Source organism: Typopeltis vanoorti, chromosome 12 (assembly GCF_054136105.1).
Source record: "Typopeltis vanoorti isolate ZY-2024b chromosome 12, IOZ_Tvanoo_1.0, whole genome shotgun sequence".
NCBI classification, from domain to species: Eukaryota; Metazoa; Arthropoda; class Arachnida; order Uropygi; family Thelyphonidae; genus Typopeltis; species Typopeltis vanoorti.
In genome coordinates this window covers 117,710,614-117,730,201 of record NC_143560.1, presented here as the reverse complement: position 1 = coordinate 117,730,201, position 19,588 = coordinate 117,710,614, and the positions used below count along the sequence as shown (strand labels likewise).

General features: G+C 34.9%; 2 protein-coding genes across 2 annotated transcripts in view; one reads left to right on the top strand and one right to left on the bottom strand.

Moving 5' to 3' along the window:
• LOC150101167 (synaptic vesicle glycoprotein 2C-like) overlaps positions 1-19,588 on the top strand; it is a 408,918-nt gene that overhangs the window by 39,235 nt on the left and 350,095 nt on the right. The window lies entirely within an intron of this gene.
• Positions 1-19,588, bottom strand: part of LOC150101168 (glycine receptor subunit alpha-2-like) — a 135,947-nt gene that overhangs the window by 25,682 nt on the left and 90,677 nt on the right. The window contains exons 2-4 of the mRNA XM_090401187.1: positions 12,507-12,958; positions 11,161-11,228; positions 5,988-6,217 (exon numbers count right to left, since the gene is read on the bottom strand). Of these exons, the coding sequence (XP_090257313.1) occupies positions 5,988-6,217; positions 11,161-11,228; positions 12,507-12,958 (750 nt within the window). The remainder of the gene's footprint in view (positions 1-5,987; positions 6,218-11,160; positions 11,229-12,506; positions 12,959-19,588) is intronic.

The following is a 19,588-nucleotide window of genomic DNA, read 5'->3' as shown; positions in this document are numbered from 1 at the left end:
AGAAGTTAAACCCGAAATCTTGTTCACAAAATGGAAATAAATTCGGTATTTCTGACAATAAGGTGAACCTCATCACAAGGGCTACTACATATTTTTCATTTCGTACAAGGATGTGGGAAGTAGCAATGAGTGGCTGCTGAGCGTTAGAGGATCTATTAGATACAAGAGATGCGCCACTATATTTGCGTGATGTACAATTATTTGATACAGGAATAATATAATTAATTTATATCAAATATTTATTATGTTTATGGTTTTTCTTTCTTTCTGAATTTTCTTCTCTCATTTTTTTTATTTTTATACTCTCCCTCCTTTTTTTGATTCTTACAAACTGCAGTGGTTACTTTCTTGTACTGGTCCTTCTTCACGGCTTTCATGACGAAGTTTCTATCGAGTTACTCGCACTCCTTGCAAACTACAGTGACGAAAATTATCCTTGCTTTTCCAATCAATAAAAACATTTCAACTAATGACGTGTTATTCCATATCATACAGGTGCCAAGGTTTCCAGCTCGGAAACTGAGTCCCCCCACCATGAAGGAGTTTTTTTTTTTTAATTTTTTTAAAGCCGAAAATGCACAATAACAGGCACAGTGCACTGTTGATGAAGTGCACTTTACGACCACTAGTAGTTCTTACAATAACTGGATTTATTTGGTTGTAACAAATGCATCCGTTTACCCTATTGTGATGAAACTAGTCAGCATTTTTGTTCGCGACCATTAAAACCCAATTCTTGTATTAGCCACAATGCACTCTTCCCATAGCCTGGGCAAAATCCCGTCTCTTCTACCCCCCCCTCCCCTTTCGTGGTAATACTTGCGAAAAATATTTTCCCTTTTGTACCTATGGTGCGAAGTTCACTTAAGACGAGAGCTTAATGGTAGAACAGTTAAACTTTGTACGAATTGATTAACTTTGCTACCATGTACAAATCATCAACTTATACTGAAACTGTGATTTTGAAGGCAAGATAGAAAAGATTTTAAGTTAGACTATAACTGGTTTCTCTTCATCGCGCTTTATTTTTTTTTCTCCCTCATTTGTTGCTTTATATTTTTAATTATTAAATGGGAGTTAAAGAGATAATCAGAATTGAATAAAGGAAGTACTTCGGCTATTATAGTCCTCAAACACGTTATATATATATATATATATATATATATATATATATATATATATAATCTGAGCGTATTCGTACAAATCATATCTGTTTTCTCATCGTTGTACGCACCAGTAATGCAGAGACTCGCAACCGCTTCGAGACTAGTATGAACGGGCACGCGCCAGCGACTATTCTATGTTAATTAGAATATCATTCTCTCTACTCACCACACCTCGTTTTCCTATGTATCAAGCAGGTGACATGAGGAAGGTTTTGTGTAAAACAGGAGCTTTCCCAAGTTTTATTTATTATTATTATTATTATTTATTTATTATTGTCGGATAAGCAATCAAGCGATACTGTGTACCTTCCTTATGAACTATTAATCGTTAACATCCAGCAGTTAACAACGTATCGAATTTTGCATTTGATAATGAAATTAATTATTTTATATACTTTATTATTAATATAGAAAAGATGGATACGAGAAAAGAGTTGTATTTTTGTTGTCCCTCCTTTATAGATCCAGAATTTGCATTCATCTTTTTACGACCGAGAATTATTCCTTGGTGTATTATTCTTAATACTGTTCGCGCATGCTCACACACACAGCTGAAAATATATCAGAACAAGAAAGCCGCCATTTCTCTGAAAGGAAATTTTAGTTCTCATAGATGCATTTTTAATCGCTCAGGCAATTAAGAACATCTGTTTCTATGTTAGTTAAATATTTTATGCACTGAAATTTACTTTATTTTCTACATAACATATTTGATTTATTGATCAAATTGTTTTAAACATTTCCAAGTTTTTAGCTACTTAATGTACTAAATTTGCAAGTAAAATTTTAGAACGTTTCGAAAGCGCTTCTCTAAATCCGAGTGAATATTCCGAATGAAGATATTAAACTGTTTATTAAATATACTGACCATAGTGTAAAACTGCTACACATGTCCAAAATACCTAAAAATTCGGAATCTCCTATCACCGTCTTTTTTGCAACATAAAAATGAATATTAATCATATCGTACAATTACCATTAGCTCAAATTGCTCATTTATTGTAAATATTCAATTATACTTATATTTGTTTTATACTTTTTAAAAATCTTTTATTAAAATAATCTTCCTTGTCTATGAATATTACCCGCGACATCGTGCTGAAAAAAAATTAACTGTCTGTTTATTTGAGAAATTAAATTGAAATGCTATTTTCTGCACAGATCTCTTAATCAAAAGGTGTGTTTTGTAAGATCTGAAATCTGTTAGTTTTACTGTTTCAGTTGACAAGAAAAAAAATTGCTCATCGTTAATTGCACTATAAGTTTTTATTTATTTTTTTTTTTTAAGCGTTATGCTGAGCGCGGTATAAAATTCTTTCCTCTTTCAGATAGATCGTGCTTTAACTGAAGATGCACGAATATCACCTTTTCTGAAGAATGTATTTTTCCCAAATTTCACTTCTTGCTGCAACAGTGAGCAAAGTAATCCTCCGTCTTAATTTAAAGACACATTTCATTTCATTTCATTGTTTTCTTTGAATATTACACCCAATCCTTGTTTTCCCCTCACTATTCACGGCCTCTTTTGTAATTTACGCAAAACAACAATAGACAGTCGCTCTAGCAATATCAGTTGTGCACGCTTGACTTCACTTTATCTTTTGCGTTTGTCACTTCAGCAGAAAACAAAACTGCATAATGTTAGAACCAATTCTCTGAGTAACGTCTCTTTTCATGTGAAAATGCGAAACTTGCATATTCAGATAAGTAATTTTATTCAATTTATCAGCTCAGCTATCAAAATTGTATTAATAAAAAAAGGTACACATCAGTGGCGCACTCAGGATTTAACCTTTGGGGGGAGCTGAGTTGAGTAGACGTTTTGCGAATACACACTACACATCGCATACGACCTATAACTGAGCATCTGCAGTGATCACTAATTCATAAGTAGCACACAACATAAATAAAAAAAAAAAAAAAAAGAATTTTAATTAGGAAAAGATTTTTGGAAATTTTTCTAGTGTTTTTTTCCTTTTCTTTGGGGGGTGCCCGGCCCCCCTTGGCCCCCACCCTCTGGGTGCGCCACTGGTACACATCATAGGATTATGAACTTATCGCGTATTAGCATGATATTATGGTCTTAGATTTAATTTTTATGAGCAAGACTAATATCAGATAATTTAAAATTATTGATTAAAACTATGATAAAGAGCCAAAAGGCTGTTTTTCCGGTGACATAAATTAAGTTAAGGGGATAATAAATCTCGTATTATTTTATTTTACAGCCGGGTACGAAACTCTGAGATCGAAATCCATCGAAATCTAAGAGTTTCATGCCGAAGAACTATCGGCGAGTCCAAGCGTAAGTCATCACTTGGGTAGTACAACACTAGGCTACTCGTGTCAAAGGTGGAGTAAGCTCCGTCACTAACCTTAATATTTTCTCATAATGTAAAACGCAGCTCCTAGGATATGTATTACTGTTTTGCATTATGAGGAGAGGTCACTACCCACATCGGTTTCGACCTTTATTGAGGTCTCATCAGTGAGTAGGTAGACCCTGGAATATCAAGGTTTAAGTGAACCGAACTGACTTATTACCCCTACTAACGAATTGCCAGACCGGTGTACCCATATATTATTATTACTACGATTAAGAGCCAAAAGGCTATTTTTCTGGCCACATAAATTGGATTTCGATCTCCGAGTTTCGTACCCGGCTGTAAAATAAAATAATACGGGATTTATTATCCCCTTAACTTGATTAAAACTCTTTTAGAAAGAATACAGAATAAAAAGAATTTCTTCTTTGGTATGTTTTTTGTCCCATATTTTTTCTACCAAACTAATACGTCAAATTTTAAATTATTTGATCTTATTTGCCTTGTGGTATAGTTTACTGGGATAGCTGCTCTTGCATAATTCCTTTTGCTTTTGTAGATTTATATTCAAAGAGCTACGTTTTAGAAATTCCTGTTGAAAAAACTGTTGACTTTCAATATTAGTTTTGGTATTTGATCCTCATCTGGGCATTGATAACTAAATACTCACTTGAAAGGTTATTCTTCCATACTAGGATAAAATTGGGGTTAGTGGTGGTGGGGAGATGAGAAAAATCATTTTATACCATTTTCAGCTTAACATGGTATTGTTATTGAGACTACAACATTTAATCTTTTAGTGTTCGCTATGGGCTAAACAGAAATTATTTTGTCCTGTGAATATGACATTAATAAGAAGTTATTATATGAACACTCTTCTTGGTGCTTTTATTTAATTTTTCCCTTGTTTTAATAAACTAAGTATACCGTAATCGCGCCATCTTGAGTACGACGACACTTTCCTTTCAGCTGGGAAAATCTAAAAATTCGAATCCACTGTAGAGTTGAATTGTTCTGAATATCTAAGAGCTTATTAGGACCAGCGTGTCGGTCGCGTCAGATTTCATGCGTTCTCTGGCCTACCACTCTAGTATGATACCAAATAATTCGCCTTTATATAAAGCTCATATAGAGGTCCCTCGAGTTCTAGATAAGATTCTAACTGAAGTGTCTGTTCTCATGACTGCTCGAGTCTAGGACGGGTTGAACCTTTAAGAATTTATCAACCAGTGAGTTAACTGGACTCAATACGGAGAATTTTTTTCCATCTCGGAAAATAGGTACACCAGCTGAGAACACAGGTGTACAGATCTCAAGGCCTAAGATTTCTGCTGTGCTCCGGGAAACTCGGGTTGATTATCTCGCAAAACAGACAAACCAATCAGAAGAACCCATGCAGTTGACACACACAATACATTAGCTCATAGGATGTCTGTGGAAATGACGTTTGCATCCACAGACATCCCGTTAAAGGCCGTTATAGATTCGATTCTAGTCGCAGATCAGAGGAACTTTATTTTTCTAAGGCTTATTTTGGTCATTTCCCAGGTTAGGCGATCTTTGGAACTGCAAGCACTTTTCTGCCAGAAACTTGGGTTTTTAACCCGTATCTCAAAAAGACTATAGAACTATTACAGTCAACAATATGGCTGTTGGCGTTTAAGGACCACGAAATAACAACAGTTGCCTGCTCTACTCCTTCTTTTGAAAAACCTTGATTCATTGATAATTTGAGCTCACCATCATTGAATGTTTGAAGGATGGAGATTGACTTCCCTTTTCAAATAATGTAGTTAAGGACTAAATGAAGTCCGCTTTCTTCCTTCAGAAATAAGACTAACGAAGATTCATTTTATTCATAAACTGCCCTCAGCAACAAGTGCTTTGGCCGTCATTCAAATGACCCAACCCAGCTTCTACCATAATTTTCATTAAGATTGAGGTATATTAAAAATTTAAAGAAATTGGGTTTCAAAAATCTTCGTTACCTGAGATTCAATACACCTGTCCCACATCAATTTTGAAAGAGCGTGGGAGGGTGATTTGTATATATTCTTATCCATTGTGGTCACTGGCTGTAGTGTTCATCACAAGTATTAATAGCTAGGAGTTTCGAATGCTTAATACTACCACATCTTAAATTAGGCGATCTCATACCAAGGCAGTAGGGTTTCCCACTTCCAGGAAACTCGAGTTTTCTCCCGCATATTGGTAAATCGGCCAAGAGAACACACGTAATTTACAGACAAAAATACTAGTGGTAGTGGGCAGTATGAGGCATTGTGTGTGTGGCGTTCTGTGTAATTGTGTATTAAGTGATGGACACGGAGTTGTAGAGTAGAGCATCCTTCCTCGATGACTCCTTGGAGGTATCACATAATAATAATAATAATAATAATAATAAATACTATCAAATATAAATTTAACAATTTTTCTAAATATAACACGTCCCTCATTCATATTTTCAAACCTATTAATTTGCTAGTTCAGACCTTACCTCATGCTAAAAAGAATCTCTCCTGAAGGAGCTAATTTGATGAGTTTGTTGGGTACTGTAACAGTGTGAAAGTTAGCCTCCTTCACGTTCCTAAAGAAAATATCAGGTTTCCAAATTCGATCAACCAAGTCCTCTCCATTCAGTGTGACGATGCAGTCGATGCCGTAACGAGAAAGGTTTAGTCGTTCATCTAACCAAGACTGTCGTAAATAAATATCCATGCTGTATTCCTGGAGGGTGCGGAAAAGAAAAAAAAAATTTAACTTTTCGTTAGTTATATGAAATGTCAAATGTTAGTGCATAGCAGTATGGTTGACCATTATCACAAGGACTTAATTTAATATTGGCATGCTTTTTGGATATTTCTTGAGCGCATCATGATATGCTAACATCATTCTATTCAGTTTGAAACAAGAAGCTTTGCATGAGATCAATCAACATCACAAAAAGTGTATTTTGATTATCATCTCTAAATGAAAAAATTCACTTTTAATCGCCGTGATCAGTTTCAAGTAATTTTTTTTTTCTGCAGATGTATGATTCCAGCTCATTTTTATGATTTTCAAAATAAACATGGATATCGCGTTCATGGACAGAACGCGATATCCATGTTTTTTGTATCCTTCTAAATATATCGTATGAATTGAATGTAATTCATTGAAATACTCTTAATTCTGGGAATTAAAAAAATCCAGAATTTTAAAGTATATAATTTAGAGGTTAGGCGGTACTGTTTGAAGCTGGTACTGGGTTTGAAGCTGGAATGCGTATGGATGTTGACCAGCAGCTACTTGTGTTTTGGAGACCTATAGGAAAGTGAGGGAATGATGAAATGCAGTTCAGTAGAACAGTTCCTATGAAAATAACAAATAAAGAAGACAATTGCAGAAAGTTTTGTAAGAAATTGGTAGAAGTAAACCAGTAACAGAGAGTGATCGTTGTTAGCAGTTTCCCTCTTCTGGACAGCATAAGGATTTTTAAAGACTTGATGCACCATCCAAATGTAAGAACAGCATTCTAGAACCGGCCGGATTTAGGATTAGCAGCTGCAAGTGAGCCAATGTCTTAAGACATCAGATCACTTACAGCTGCTAATCCTAATGCTAATAATTTGCAGATATAGAGGGTAAATCTGATATGTCTGGAGATCTTGGATTTTATCAAAAGCAAAATGGAGACGAAATAAGATTTCTTGCGAGAAAGATGCGTTTTAATGGCATTGAAGTTGACGAAGTGCCCTCTCCTCCATACACGCACATTGAAATGTTGGAGGATTATCATTGTTAAATTGATATCTCCATAAAGTACAAAGATATCGCAAAGACGCAAACATTTTTCTTAATATACCTATCATACTTCCTCACCTGCATCCAAAATCTCACCATGATTATTCACGCGATATTTATCATGTCTTCCTAAACTGATTCACCGACGAAACACTGATGACCACCTGAGGCAACCCATTCTACTCATTCTGCGTCTGCGAAGGAGTTGCTCCTCCGCAGCCACTCTTCATATCACACCGCTCAATCGATTTCGACTAAATTTAGTATAGTCGTTTCTTAGGTTGCTTAACAGATCTTACGCGACCTAAGAGGTGGCATCACGCGCTTAGGCATCATTCGCAACTTCTGCAGTGTTGTTACAAAACAAGGCAGGGTTGTAAAGAAGGAAGAATAAATAAAAGGCTACATTGTTACAGTTCGCATCCTTCAACAGATTTCAGTAATATGTTCCTTAGTTTATTTTTATTTTCCATCTAAAACGTGTCTTATGTAAAAAAATAAAGTGAGCCAAATACTGAGGAAGCAGGAAGTTGGCTGCAGTTTAACAGTAACTACTTGGCTGACATTACTATTCAGAATGTAAAGTTCTTCTCACATTCGAGCGGTACCTAACAGTAATTCCCTTAATTATTAAAACTGTCAATAAAGTAGCCGCTTTTAAATAACATCCATCCTTCATCCTTTTCATACAGAGTTTTCTGAAATAATTGTAATATTGTGCCTAATCTCTGGCGAGGAGAAAGTGAAGCGGTCTATAATATAACTACATTTTTATTTAAAAAGTACTATGTGGCGCAATATAAAGAATTATACTTTCACATTTTGGCTTAAAATATTGAGTTCTCATCCCTTTTTAAACATGCGAGGAATATTTAGATTTTTTTTTTCAAGGAATATGGAGTCAGTTGAAGATATCCCCCCCCCCCCATCCTTCTACAAACTGGTCTATGAATACGGGCAGTTGACAGGGAAATATTAAACGGTCTCAAAGGTTGTGTGTGTGTGTGTGTGTGTGTGGGGGAGGTGAATTTGGATTTTTCTCCCAGACTCGGGTTTTCTCCACCAAAACAAGCACTCTCACCCTATCCTTTCTAGTAAAGACAAGATTTAAAGTGCATATAGTCTTCCGTTGAGAAATAAGGCCCTTTCACAGTTTGTTTCAGCAGTCCGGTAAGTTGTACTGGATAATTTTCCTGTTAACTTCTGTGGAGCTGTTGGAAAAGAAACTGCCCATTTTGTTCGCATTTTTATTACAGCATTATCGCTGGATTCTTTGGGATCAAATTATTAACCGAACAAATCTTCCATATCTATGATGTCCTTTGGTTGAAAAGCCCTGGATTCGAAACTCGTCCAGGTCGCGAATAACTTTTATAAGGGCTTACCATCAGAACATGCGCAATTAGTGGAACAAAATACACTGATCGTATTAGCCCTAGTTGTTTCTTTCGTAATTCTAATCAAAATTGGGAATGTCCATAGAGTACAAAGACACATCGTGGGAGACTAACCATTCATATTATTCATGCAGTGACAATCATATTTCTCCTTAAACTCATTCACTGACAGCGCACTTGCCACCACCCATTCCTCTCATCCACCACTTCAAGATAAAAAGTTAGTACTCATATTTTTGCTAACCTCGTTGCCTCAACGTTCTAGGATTAAGTTCTTGTTCTTTTCCTTCCAGCTCTGTATTGAAAAATTCCCTGCATTTATTCTATAAACTATTATTAGTAAGTGGTATGTTCTATCTTCTCCGGTTATCCAATTTTTGTAAGCCAGAAACGTATCATCACGAAAAGTTTTGTACAAATCAGAAGATATCATGGTCCGCCACTCCCTCATCCTCCAAGAAATTAAAGCGACCAAGTCGATACACAGGTAGATGAGAGGAATGAGTGGTTGCATGTGCGCTATCAGTGAATGAGTTTAAGGAGAAATATGATCGTCACTGCATGAGTAATATGAATGGTTAGTCTGAAGATGAGGAGCTGAAGTCCCACTTCAGCTCCTCATCCATTCTTTTGCAGTGCATTCCTATCAATGTAATACACAGATTGTAATCTTTTGCCCACGCTGTCAGTCTATTTAAATCATTCGACAGGATTTCTCTTTCGCCTTGTATTGATCCCCCCCATACACATTTTAGCATAATTAAATAACTGGCATTCACTCTCATAGTATTCTAGATTATTGCTTCTCATAGTATTGCTATATTTGTTTACAAGTTAAACAAATATTACAGTGGTCCCCTGAGCCCTGTGAGACACCACGAATCGCTCTCTCTCTCTCTTTGAACATGCTTTACTATATACTTCTCTCATGTCTGTGTCATCGATCCTCTTATGCATTTCGCTAGCTTCACATTCGTTTTCATTTCGCCACTTTACAGATTCTCAAGGAATGAGTTAGCTGATCTCATACCTGCCCTTCACAAAAGCCGTGATGTCCTCCCTGCTTAGAGAATCGCATTTCTAACTACTCATTCTTGAATTCTGGCTTTAGCCAACTTTTCCAGAACCTTAATTATCACTCATTTAATAAATACTAAGTTACTCCCAACATACTAAACAGTAAACCAAAATTTACTATCCAGCCTTGAAGACGAAAGTCTGTTGGGAAGCAGCATTTTCAGTTTCAAATTTCAGTCATGCACATGACAGTGATTGATGTGATTGCTATATTGATTATTGGCCAGATGTTATCATTGTTTCTGTGATGTGACGTGCAGGAATCCGAATCATCCTTGCGTTTGCAGATGGGAGAAATAGTGAAAGATATATCGATTACAAAATAATAGATATCACATCACAAATATAATGCTCTTAACTGGCATACCATAGAATTCTTGCATCTTGCAGTAAGCTGTATTATTCTCATACATAAACTTCCAGTAGCTGTAATAAGTTTAACATCATTTCACATGTTAAATATCTAACTGAACTAATCTTGTTGCAGAAAGTTCGCCTCGCCCTACGTTTCTTAAAAATCCATTCGATGTTTTATAGTAACGTTATTCTTGAATAGGTCTTTTCTCCGCGCATTCATGTTTGTTCTAGTCCACTAGTTTACATTCAAAACATTTCCTAAACGGCATACACTACAGAAAATTAATTTACTGTAGAGGCAAAGTGACGAAGATTAATCTCAGACTGATTCATTTCACTCCCTGTATACATATGCCGTTTATATTACATTACGGCGCGCTTTCCCATACTTCGACATTGCTCTCCGCGAGCGATGTAATTCTTCCACTCTTTTTCTTATGTTTATAAATATTTTTCGTTCATTGCAGCAACCATTCACCGCTATTCTCTGTTGCTTCTGAACACGCATAGCAATGACATTTTTTTTATTAATTTTCCCGTTTCTTTTAATTTGAAGGAAGTAATCATAACAAATCATAACATATTCTTGAATAGCATTTTCTTGACTATAGAAAGATAGCGAAGGCTGAGGCCAGTGTAACTTGTCTGTAAATTGTGCGTTCTTCAGTTTGTCTGTGAAAAGTCCTGGTAAAGGTTCTTCGCATCCTAGATGGGATTCAGCCCCAGGCCTTTCTAACCAAAGGGCTCGTCGATACCGACTGAGCTACGGAGGTTCTCTATAAAAGAAACTTAAGGAAAATAAGTTTGCGGGTTGAGTGTATAAAAATTTAATTTTTGGTCCATGTTGCAAATAGGAAGCAAATTTCTATATTTTATACAATTTATTATTCGTTTTGCACAGCTTTTTCCGCCGTATTATTTATGTAAAATTCTCTGCGAAGATGAGAAATTTGTCAGGATGTATGCTCAACCTAAAGCAAGAAATTACCATACCGAGGATGCCTGTCGACTACTAAAATTAAAGATAATGAAGTTATCACAATCTCTCAAGCTTACCATATTGGCTGCGCTAACGGATCCAAGACTATTCACGTAAATATTGACTCTTACTTGTGTGGCGTTGCCTAAGAAAAGAAAGTAAAAATATGAAACCTCTTTAAAAGTAACTGTTCATTTTAATAAGCACTTTCGTTATTTTGTTAGAAGTATACGAGGTATATTCATTGAATATCCGTCCTGGACTTATATTTCAATATTAACCGCGTTCTCATTATAACTACGCAGAACATGTCTGAAGGTTTACGCAGCTAAAACCGTAATATCATGTAGTGACCAAGCACGCTGTCCGATCAATATATTAAACCAAAAGCACAACGATGCAATATTTTGAAATTGAAATTTTAGAATGGTTTAATATTTTAACTGGTCTAAAATTTCTTTCCTAGCTTCCTACAGATAGCCGATTTCATCCAATCGGGCTACTGCGTGATAAAGCAAGAGATTTAAATTACGTAAGATTTTGCTGAACAAAAAAGCAAGAAAACTTTTTAATTAGTTTCTTTTTTGAGATATTAAATAAATATATAATAATTTTAGTTATTATTAATAGCATATTCCCGCTACCTAATTATCTGAAATTAGGGGCCTACCAAAATGATTACAGTTGGCCCCCCTCATTGCTACGGCCGTCACTGCCTATAGCTCTTTTTGATTTTTGAAAATATCATTTCGATCACAAAGGCCGCTCATGATAGCTCCGCGAATTGTGTATTTTTAGATGAAGCGCGTTTCAGTACGGTTTATGCCTCTTTTAATAGAAAAGCTTTTTTTTTTTTTTTGTCTATAAAGAAACAATGTAAGCGACCTCTGTATTTAGTGGTTTTAGTTTCAGATTTGATATAAAGGCCAGTGAATAAAATTCAGACTGCATATTCCAAAACTGAATTCCGATAATTATTGTACATTGGCAGGAACGATGAATAAAATGTGCGGCTTCAAAAGACGCTTGCTTTAAACGGACTAAATTCCAGATCCTATTAGTGTAATCATATCAGTCATATATTCATTTTTATTTATTATTTTGATTAAAGTATCGCCAGGATTCTTTCTTAACTTTTCTCTCACATTTTTATTCTAAATGATAAATTATCTTAAACAATAATATTTTCTCAGTGGCGTATGCAAGAACAGTCCAAGGGAGGGATGAACTTCGCATATTATTACATAACATAAAAGGTTATGTATGAAACACTCAAAACGACAAATGAGTACATCGTTTGTCGTTTTGTGTGAGTAGACACTATTTGTATATGTCACTGATATCATCTGTTGAATAATTATTAGTTTCTTAAAACTGCCAATTACTTGCACAACACTAATTTTTACTCAACAGGATTGATTACCTGTACCATAAGTGGGCCATGCCCTTTTGTCATAGTCCTCTAGCATATAATCGAGGAAAGCGAGTCGATGTTGGCTATGTTTCTTTTGTCGATTAAATACTGGAGCGCAAGCCGTGGAGGTGTATGGAAAATCTTCTGTTCCAGAGAGTAGGTTCGTTGGCGTTGATTTTAACGTTACTGAACCAGATGTGGTTGAAGAACTAGGTGAATAAAAAAGTTTAGTTTGGGAGTCTGCTAGTTCACTATTATTGGAAGACTGAGTAATAATCTCTGTAGAATTTTTTCCAATGTCTTCAACAGTATTATTGGATGTACAGCTGATTTCAGTAATTGTGCTAGTTATAGTGGAATTGTCTTCCATATCGCTGATCATGGTTGAAGCTAACCCTGTTTCAGTTGAATTGACTTCTTCAGAGGACGGGGACGAAACGTTCATGTTCAATGATGAAACGCTAGAAATAAAGAAATAATGTAGTAAGACATGCATCATGACATTTCATTGTAATTTTATTCTTAGAAAGTAAAATGACATTCATATAAATTATGGAGCACATTCTAGAATCTAGATTATGGAGAAGTGGATTGTACAATAAAATCGCGATTAGCTGTTCCAGACTAAGGTGGTGGTGGTGGTTGGTTGGAGGGTGGGTAGGAGTAGTCAGGTAGCAGAAAATGTGTGTGTGTACAGTACACTAGTACAGCGTTGTATTAATGGGATTTTTATTGTGTTGTCTATCAAACTACACGATTTAGTTATACTTAAAGCTGAAGCAACTAAAACGGAGGTCAAAATATTTTCTTTTAACTGCGTGTGTTCTCTGGCCGGTTTGTGTTTCATAAAAAAAATCCTGCCATTTGATACTGGCTAACTCACCTTAATCACTTAAAAATGTTCTACCTTACGACATTTAATTGCAAATTGTATTGTAATCTATCTCATTTTCATACGCGTTTATTTTGTGCAAACCTGTACTTTTCCAATTAAAACGAAAGTCTCTTGTAATTTATACAATCAAAGAATATTTGTTACTTCAAGCTGAGTGATTACTATATCTTACTGACTATTCAGATAATGTTTTCGAAATCTGGAAAGAAAAATGAACTCTAAAGGCAGCTTTTTCTCCCAAGAATATAATAGATTGCAACATGGATCATTATCTCTCTCTCACCCCTCTCCCTCTCTCTTGTTTCCATATGCATTTGTTTTATGATTTATTGGTACAATTTAATACAATTTGAAAGAGTATTAAATAAACTGACCGTTCTAGAGTACTTTTTTTAATTTGTTCACTGGATATACTGTGGAGTTATTTGTAATTACAGTGCCCTTATGGATGGAATGATTTGGATTCCGTTCCTTTGTGATACGGTAGGAATCCTTTTTATATTTGGAAGTGGAAGGGTTCTACTGACGTAAAAGTTTTTTTTTTCCTCCAGGAAACCTACCGAGGAACACAAGCTGTTAGCAAACATAGTACTCGTAGCTTAAGTGCTCTAGATCTGAGGTCAGTTTAGCTAGAGCTTTGACTTTGTGCCAAAGTGTAATATGTGGTGTTATTCGAAATCGACAGAACACAGAATTGTAACTGTCTCTTCAGCTTGACAAACGCCAGAATTTTAGCTAAGGATAAAACATGACATTTGTTATTCAAGCAAAGATAAACGGACTTTCTTTCTTATATAAAATAAGTATTTTATTCGTTAACTTCAAACTTGAAAAGGCTTCTTTTCATTAGATAGTAAGCAATCGTTAAGTTACTTTGGCTTTGAATTCTCCGTGAATCCGAGAAGCTCTGAGACGACAGTTAGCCAGGCTGAAATGCTAGTTATATCAACGTTCCATTACAGTATTTCACATATAACGATTCCCCTATTCTGTGTCATTCGTATTCTTCCCAGCAGAATAAGTGATAGTAAGAAGGAGTAAATGTAGTGTCTTCTCAGAAACTTGAGTTTCTCAGTGCACACGTTGGTTGGTTCTTAATTTAAGAAGTATTTCTTCCTTTAAACTTTCTCGAGCACGATGTTAACTTCTGTTTACATTACCAAAAACATAATTCCAAGAATTATCGGAATCAGCAGTCCAAAACACAAGCAAAACAATTCTTTACAAATATTCTTGATAAATTATAAAGCTGTAATGGAGCGCCGAATGTTCACCGTTCGCAAATATAAAGATTCCCGCTTACGTTTCTTCTTACTGTAGATGCTTGTTTGCAAGAGAAATAAACGCGCAACTATAGTAAAGATTATTTAATCAGCTAACAGAAGTATTTTGGTACCCTAATAGAATGTCGTACTGATAGACACACTCTGGAAATTTTAATGTATGGCATTTATCAAATAAGCGAAAATCATAAAGTTTAAGTTCTAGGACACTTTATTCCCGAGGAGTAAACTTCATCACCGATTAGATTAAGCCTGAAGCAGTATGAGCAATGTTATTTAATGTGTTCTCAGCGCAGTCTCACGAGGTTGCAAAGTTTTCCTCCTGGAGACTTCTTTTATTCGTCCTTCAACAAACGGGCATGTAAAGCATGGATGCTCCATGTCTGGCAGTCTCGCACTAATACAGTTAACTGTACCTCCCCCACCAAGGGATACCAGAAAGGCCTTTTGGGTTCGAGGCACTTTTAATTAACAAAAAATATTTTTGCCTAATTCAATTCGTGCATCGTCCCCCATGCCACGCTTATCTTATCTTATCATATCACGCAGGTCATTCATTTTCACCCATGCAATCCTTTCTGAATTTTCTCTACTTGCTTCTTTGACTCAGTTCGATTACCTGGAAAAACTTGATTTTGTTGATCATTTGTCTAGCATAGTATTTCCCTAAGTATGATACGAAAGGTCATTAGGAGACATGAGGCATTTTTTTAAATCTTGATTACTTTTTAAAATTTTTATTTTTTGTTGCCATATTGTCTAAGATAAGTGCAGGTCTATTCTATAATTAATTTTTCAATAACTAAAAAATAAGGAAGTTTTAAAAAATGTCTCTTAAAGACTCTCCTCCATTTAGGACTGCATCTGATCGCATCCTAACCGCGTGGTTCAAATCCTTTCCGTTAAAAGCTTAAATTCAAATTATTCAAACCATGCGGTTGGAACTATCCGCTAATTTTCGTCAAATCTTTCCTGTACATGTTCTGAATGGACATTCGATTCGGATAATTAAAATGTATTTAACAATTAAAAATTTCACGTTTAATTTATAGTTCAAATATTAAAAAAAAATTATAATATTATAATCCTCCCCCCCCCCCAAATGTAATTTGCTGGAAAGTTTGGGAAACACTTGTGTAGAGGATGCTTATAGTGGAGTATATTCTGCCTGAATAGATCCAAACACTGCCTGGCTGTAGAACCGAAGGTTATGGGATAATCCAGGTAAAGTGGTGGTTTTGAACCAGTTACGCCACCTCAAAGATCGAAACTAGTTTGGACAGTGGTCCCTCTCGTAATGCATGGTATTATATCCTTCTTGCAGAAGAAAGTGTGCTGTGTATTATGGGATACCCGTAAGCATGCCATGAATCAACTGCCTTTATATACAATTAGCCTTAATCCTGAAGGTATGTCATAAGAAAGCTTTTGTTTACTCTTGTGTGAAAATAAGCTTTGAAAGCAAGAGTATTTCTGGTCAAGTATGATTTTTTCATTTTCTTCCCAAAAGAAAGCAAGAAAAAAAAAACAATTGCAATAGATATCATGATAACTTGACAACAACAGATGTATCGATAATCTAAAATTCAAATCTGAACATTTTCAAACTGTAGCACCTTTCGTTGTTGAATCTTGACGAAAGATTTTTTTGACAACGCTATTTGAAATATAATGATAATACATTTCCCTTATTTCTTTTTATGAACCACCGTTTTTATATCTAAAACAAGCATTATTTAATAAAAATTTTGATGTTTTAAGATTACAGTTATCACTTGCTGAGTTGTTTCAATCGGATCCTTTTAATGGCAGAAGCAAACAAATTATGTTTGCTTATTATTATGACCGGTATAGCTGCATGAGGTGGGTATTGCAAATGACATTTTCTTTTGCGATTGTCAGAAATAGCTTCTTTACTTGTTTTAATTATGAAGAAGAAAAATCGGTTTTCGTCTATTTATTCAGTTGCCGTCTCCGATCGGAAGGTTGGTTGTCAGTTGTCGTGGCTCTCCATTTCTATCTGTCCATCTTTAAAAATCCGGATCCTACTTTAGCCTGTCCAGTGCTCTCTCTCTCTCTCCCCCCCCCCTTCCCTTCATGTGTCTCGGTCGGCTTCTTCATCTTCCTTGTAATTCTCGTTTTGCTGTGATAATAAGAATTTCATTTTCCTCTCACGATCTCATTAAGTGAACTTCTTGTTGTTTCGAGCATGTTTATATGTAACCTTTTCTATCTAGCTATAACTGCATTATTCTTCGTAGTATTATATCTCCAGTACCGTCAGTTTTTTTTTCTCTTTTCCAATAGTTTCCGAGGTGTACATTTAACGTAGAATAGACACAGATTTAGCACTTAAATTCTTGTATTTACATTGGCTTCTCTATCATTAAGTATTGATATCATGCTAAAGGATCGTCATGGCCCTTCATATTCTTTTAATTGCTTGTTTACATTTTCTGTCGTGAGTGATCATGCTTAGATTTATATATCTATTTACTAATTCTATGGGGTTGCATGTTACAGTTAAGTTTTTATCCATCTCTTTACTGTGATTTATTTATTTTATTTTTTATTCTGGGTATTTATTTTTAGTCCGAATTTATCACAGCTCTCAGTTACTTTAACTGATCATACGTTGCACACCCTCTCAGTAATAAATGCTGTATTGTCTTCATATCGTAGGTTATTTCTTCCACTATTTGAGATGCCTGTTTCTGTTTTTATGACCCTTTCTGAGGAATATCCCAAACAATGATAATAAACATCCTTGTTGGACTGTTTTGATATGTCCATTATGAATGCCTGTGTCGCAGATTCTTGATTCCCGTACGTTTATTATTATCCTTATATTTTGACTACATTTCCCTGTTATTTAAGTTTCTCGTGTTGGATAGAGGGAAACGTATTTTCAAAATCGAAGCACCAGACTTGTCTTTTGTATTGTATTTGATCTTCCGATATGTATTTCGATATTGCATCTCTTGTTTTTTCATTGTTCTGTAATCAGCACATCTCGATGAGTGATTTTCTTTGGTATCGGGATGATTATCAAGTTTTCCATAGTTTTAGGCAAGACACCATAATCATATTAAATTAAACATTTTTGTTAACTGAATGATATCTTTACCTGTTTGGTAACTAAATCTGGGCCAGATGTTTCGTAGTTATAACCCTTCATTTATAACCCACACATTTCATTCGCACTGTTTTAGATCTTTGCTATTGTTTGATTATAGTTCGCATTTTTCTTTGCGAACAGTATATACTTTTTGCATTTTTTATACTTTCGAGTTGTTTGTTCCTTTTATTTTACTGTATTTTGGCGACTAAGTCTTCAAATTCCTGCCGTCTTCCGTTAAACCATAGAAACTTTGCTTTATAGAAAATTACACAAAAATTATATTTATTTAGATATTTACTTTTTTTTTAAAGCTGTATTTATATTTATCTATAGTGGTTGTAAAAGTTTGTTCATGATAAAAATAAAAACATGGTTAGGAGAGGAATGTTGTTACATGCCGAGATAAATTATGGAGCCAAGAAATCAATTAATCAATGAACTTCTAAACTATGATCTCTTACAAATTAAATTTGCGCCACGTAATGAAAAAGTTATGCATCATCTACATCTTTATTAGCATTCAGCGTGAAACCTAACGAAACCATAATTAGTCACTGTCATATTTTATGGTCCATTTTTCTAAAGATAGCTTTTATTTTAACAAAATCAGCAAAGGTCATTCAAATAAGTTATATAATCTCCATTCAGTGGCGTAGCTAGAGCTTTTGCCGCCCCTCTCAATACACCAAAAATATTACAAAAAGTCAAACCTACGTAGGGAAAGAAATTAAAACTTTATGTTTATTTTAGTTGTAAGTATAGTTGTTTAAAACTAATTATTAATTAAGTAAGAAAATTACTAAGTTAATATAAATAGAAGAAATCGTCGAAAAATAAAATTGTGTTCTCACGTGAAAAGTGCCGCTAGGGGCGGACTCCTCCCCCCCCCACCTACGCCACTCTCTCGATTTTATAAAATGGAAGTAAGAGGTTTCTTTCTTTCAGAAACATTGTTTTGCTTTCACAGACGATGAACCCGAGAATAGTTCTAATGTGTAGTAATTTCTAAACAACAGTTCTCTCACTCAGTGTATTAATTCGCTATCATCATTAATATTCCATACTATCGCACATGCGAAAGAAATGAATTAAAAAATAATTTTGTTTAAATAAATTAAAATTTACACTGTTCTAGTTATTTACTGTATTAAATCCATCGTTCATGTAATACTGGTGGCAGAGTCGATTGCCCAAGTTCATCTGCTTCTGCACAAAGCATTTGTCTGCATTACACTTGATGTGAGTTTTGATGAAGGTTTTCGATTGTTGATTGCGCGATTTGTTTTATCATTGAAAGTTAATTATGGTTTACTTATTAGACAGATTAATAATCGAATTAAGCTGCATGGCCAGATTTACAGCTTAGGAGCTCACATCATTACAAGGTCCTCCGAAAATCTATTAATCCTGAAATTTACTCGTCGATGGGCCGCTTAAAAGCTATAGGCAATTACGCAAAGTCACTGCAACCTTAAATCAGGCCCTGAGTAATTACCTAGTAAATGTAATTAAGAAAGATTTGTAAAACATGGCTAAAGCTGTAGCTTTAGCCATGCTTTACAAAACAACGACAGAAAAATCTGACTTCAAAATATATTGTTTCTGGCTTATCTAAAACGTCATGTTCGGATTATAATGATATCGTTATTAATGTTTATAAATCATTATATTATAATGATTATAATCACGCTTACAATCATTATAATATACAATGATTGTAAGCGTGATTGTTCGAATAATAGTAATTTTTATCCAACCCACACAAAGGTGAAAGAATTTTTTTTCAGTTGTG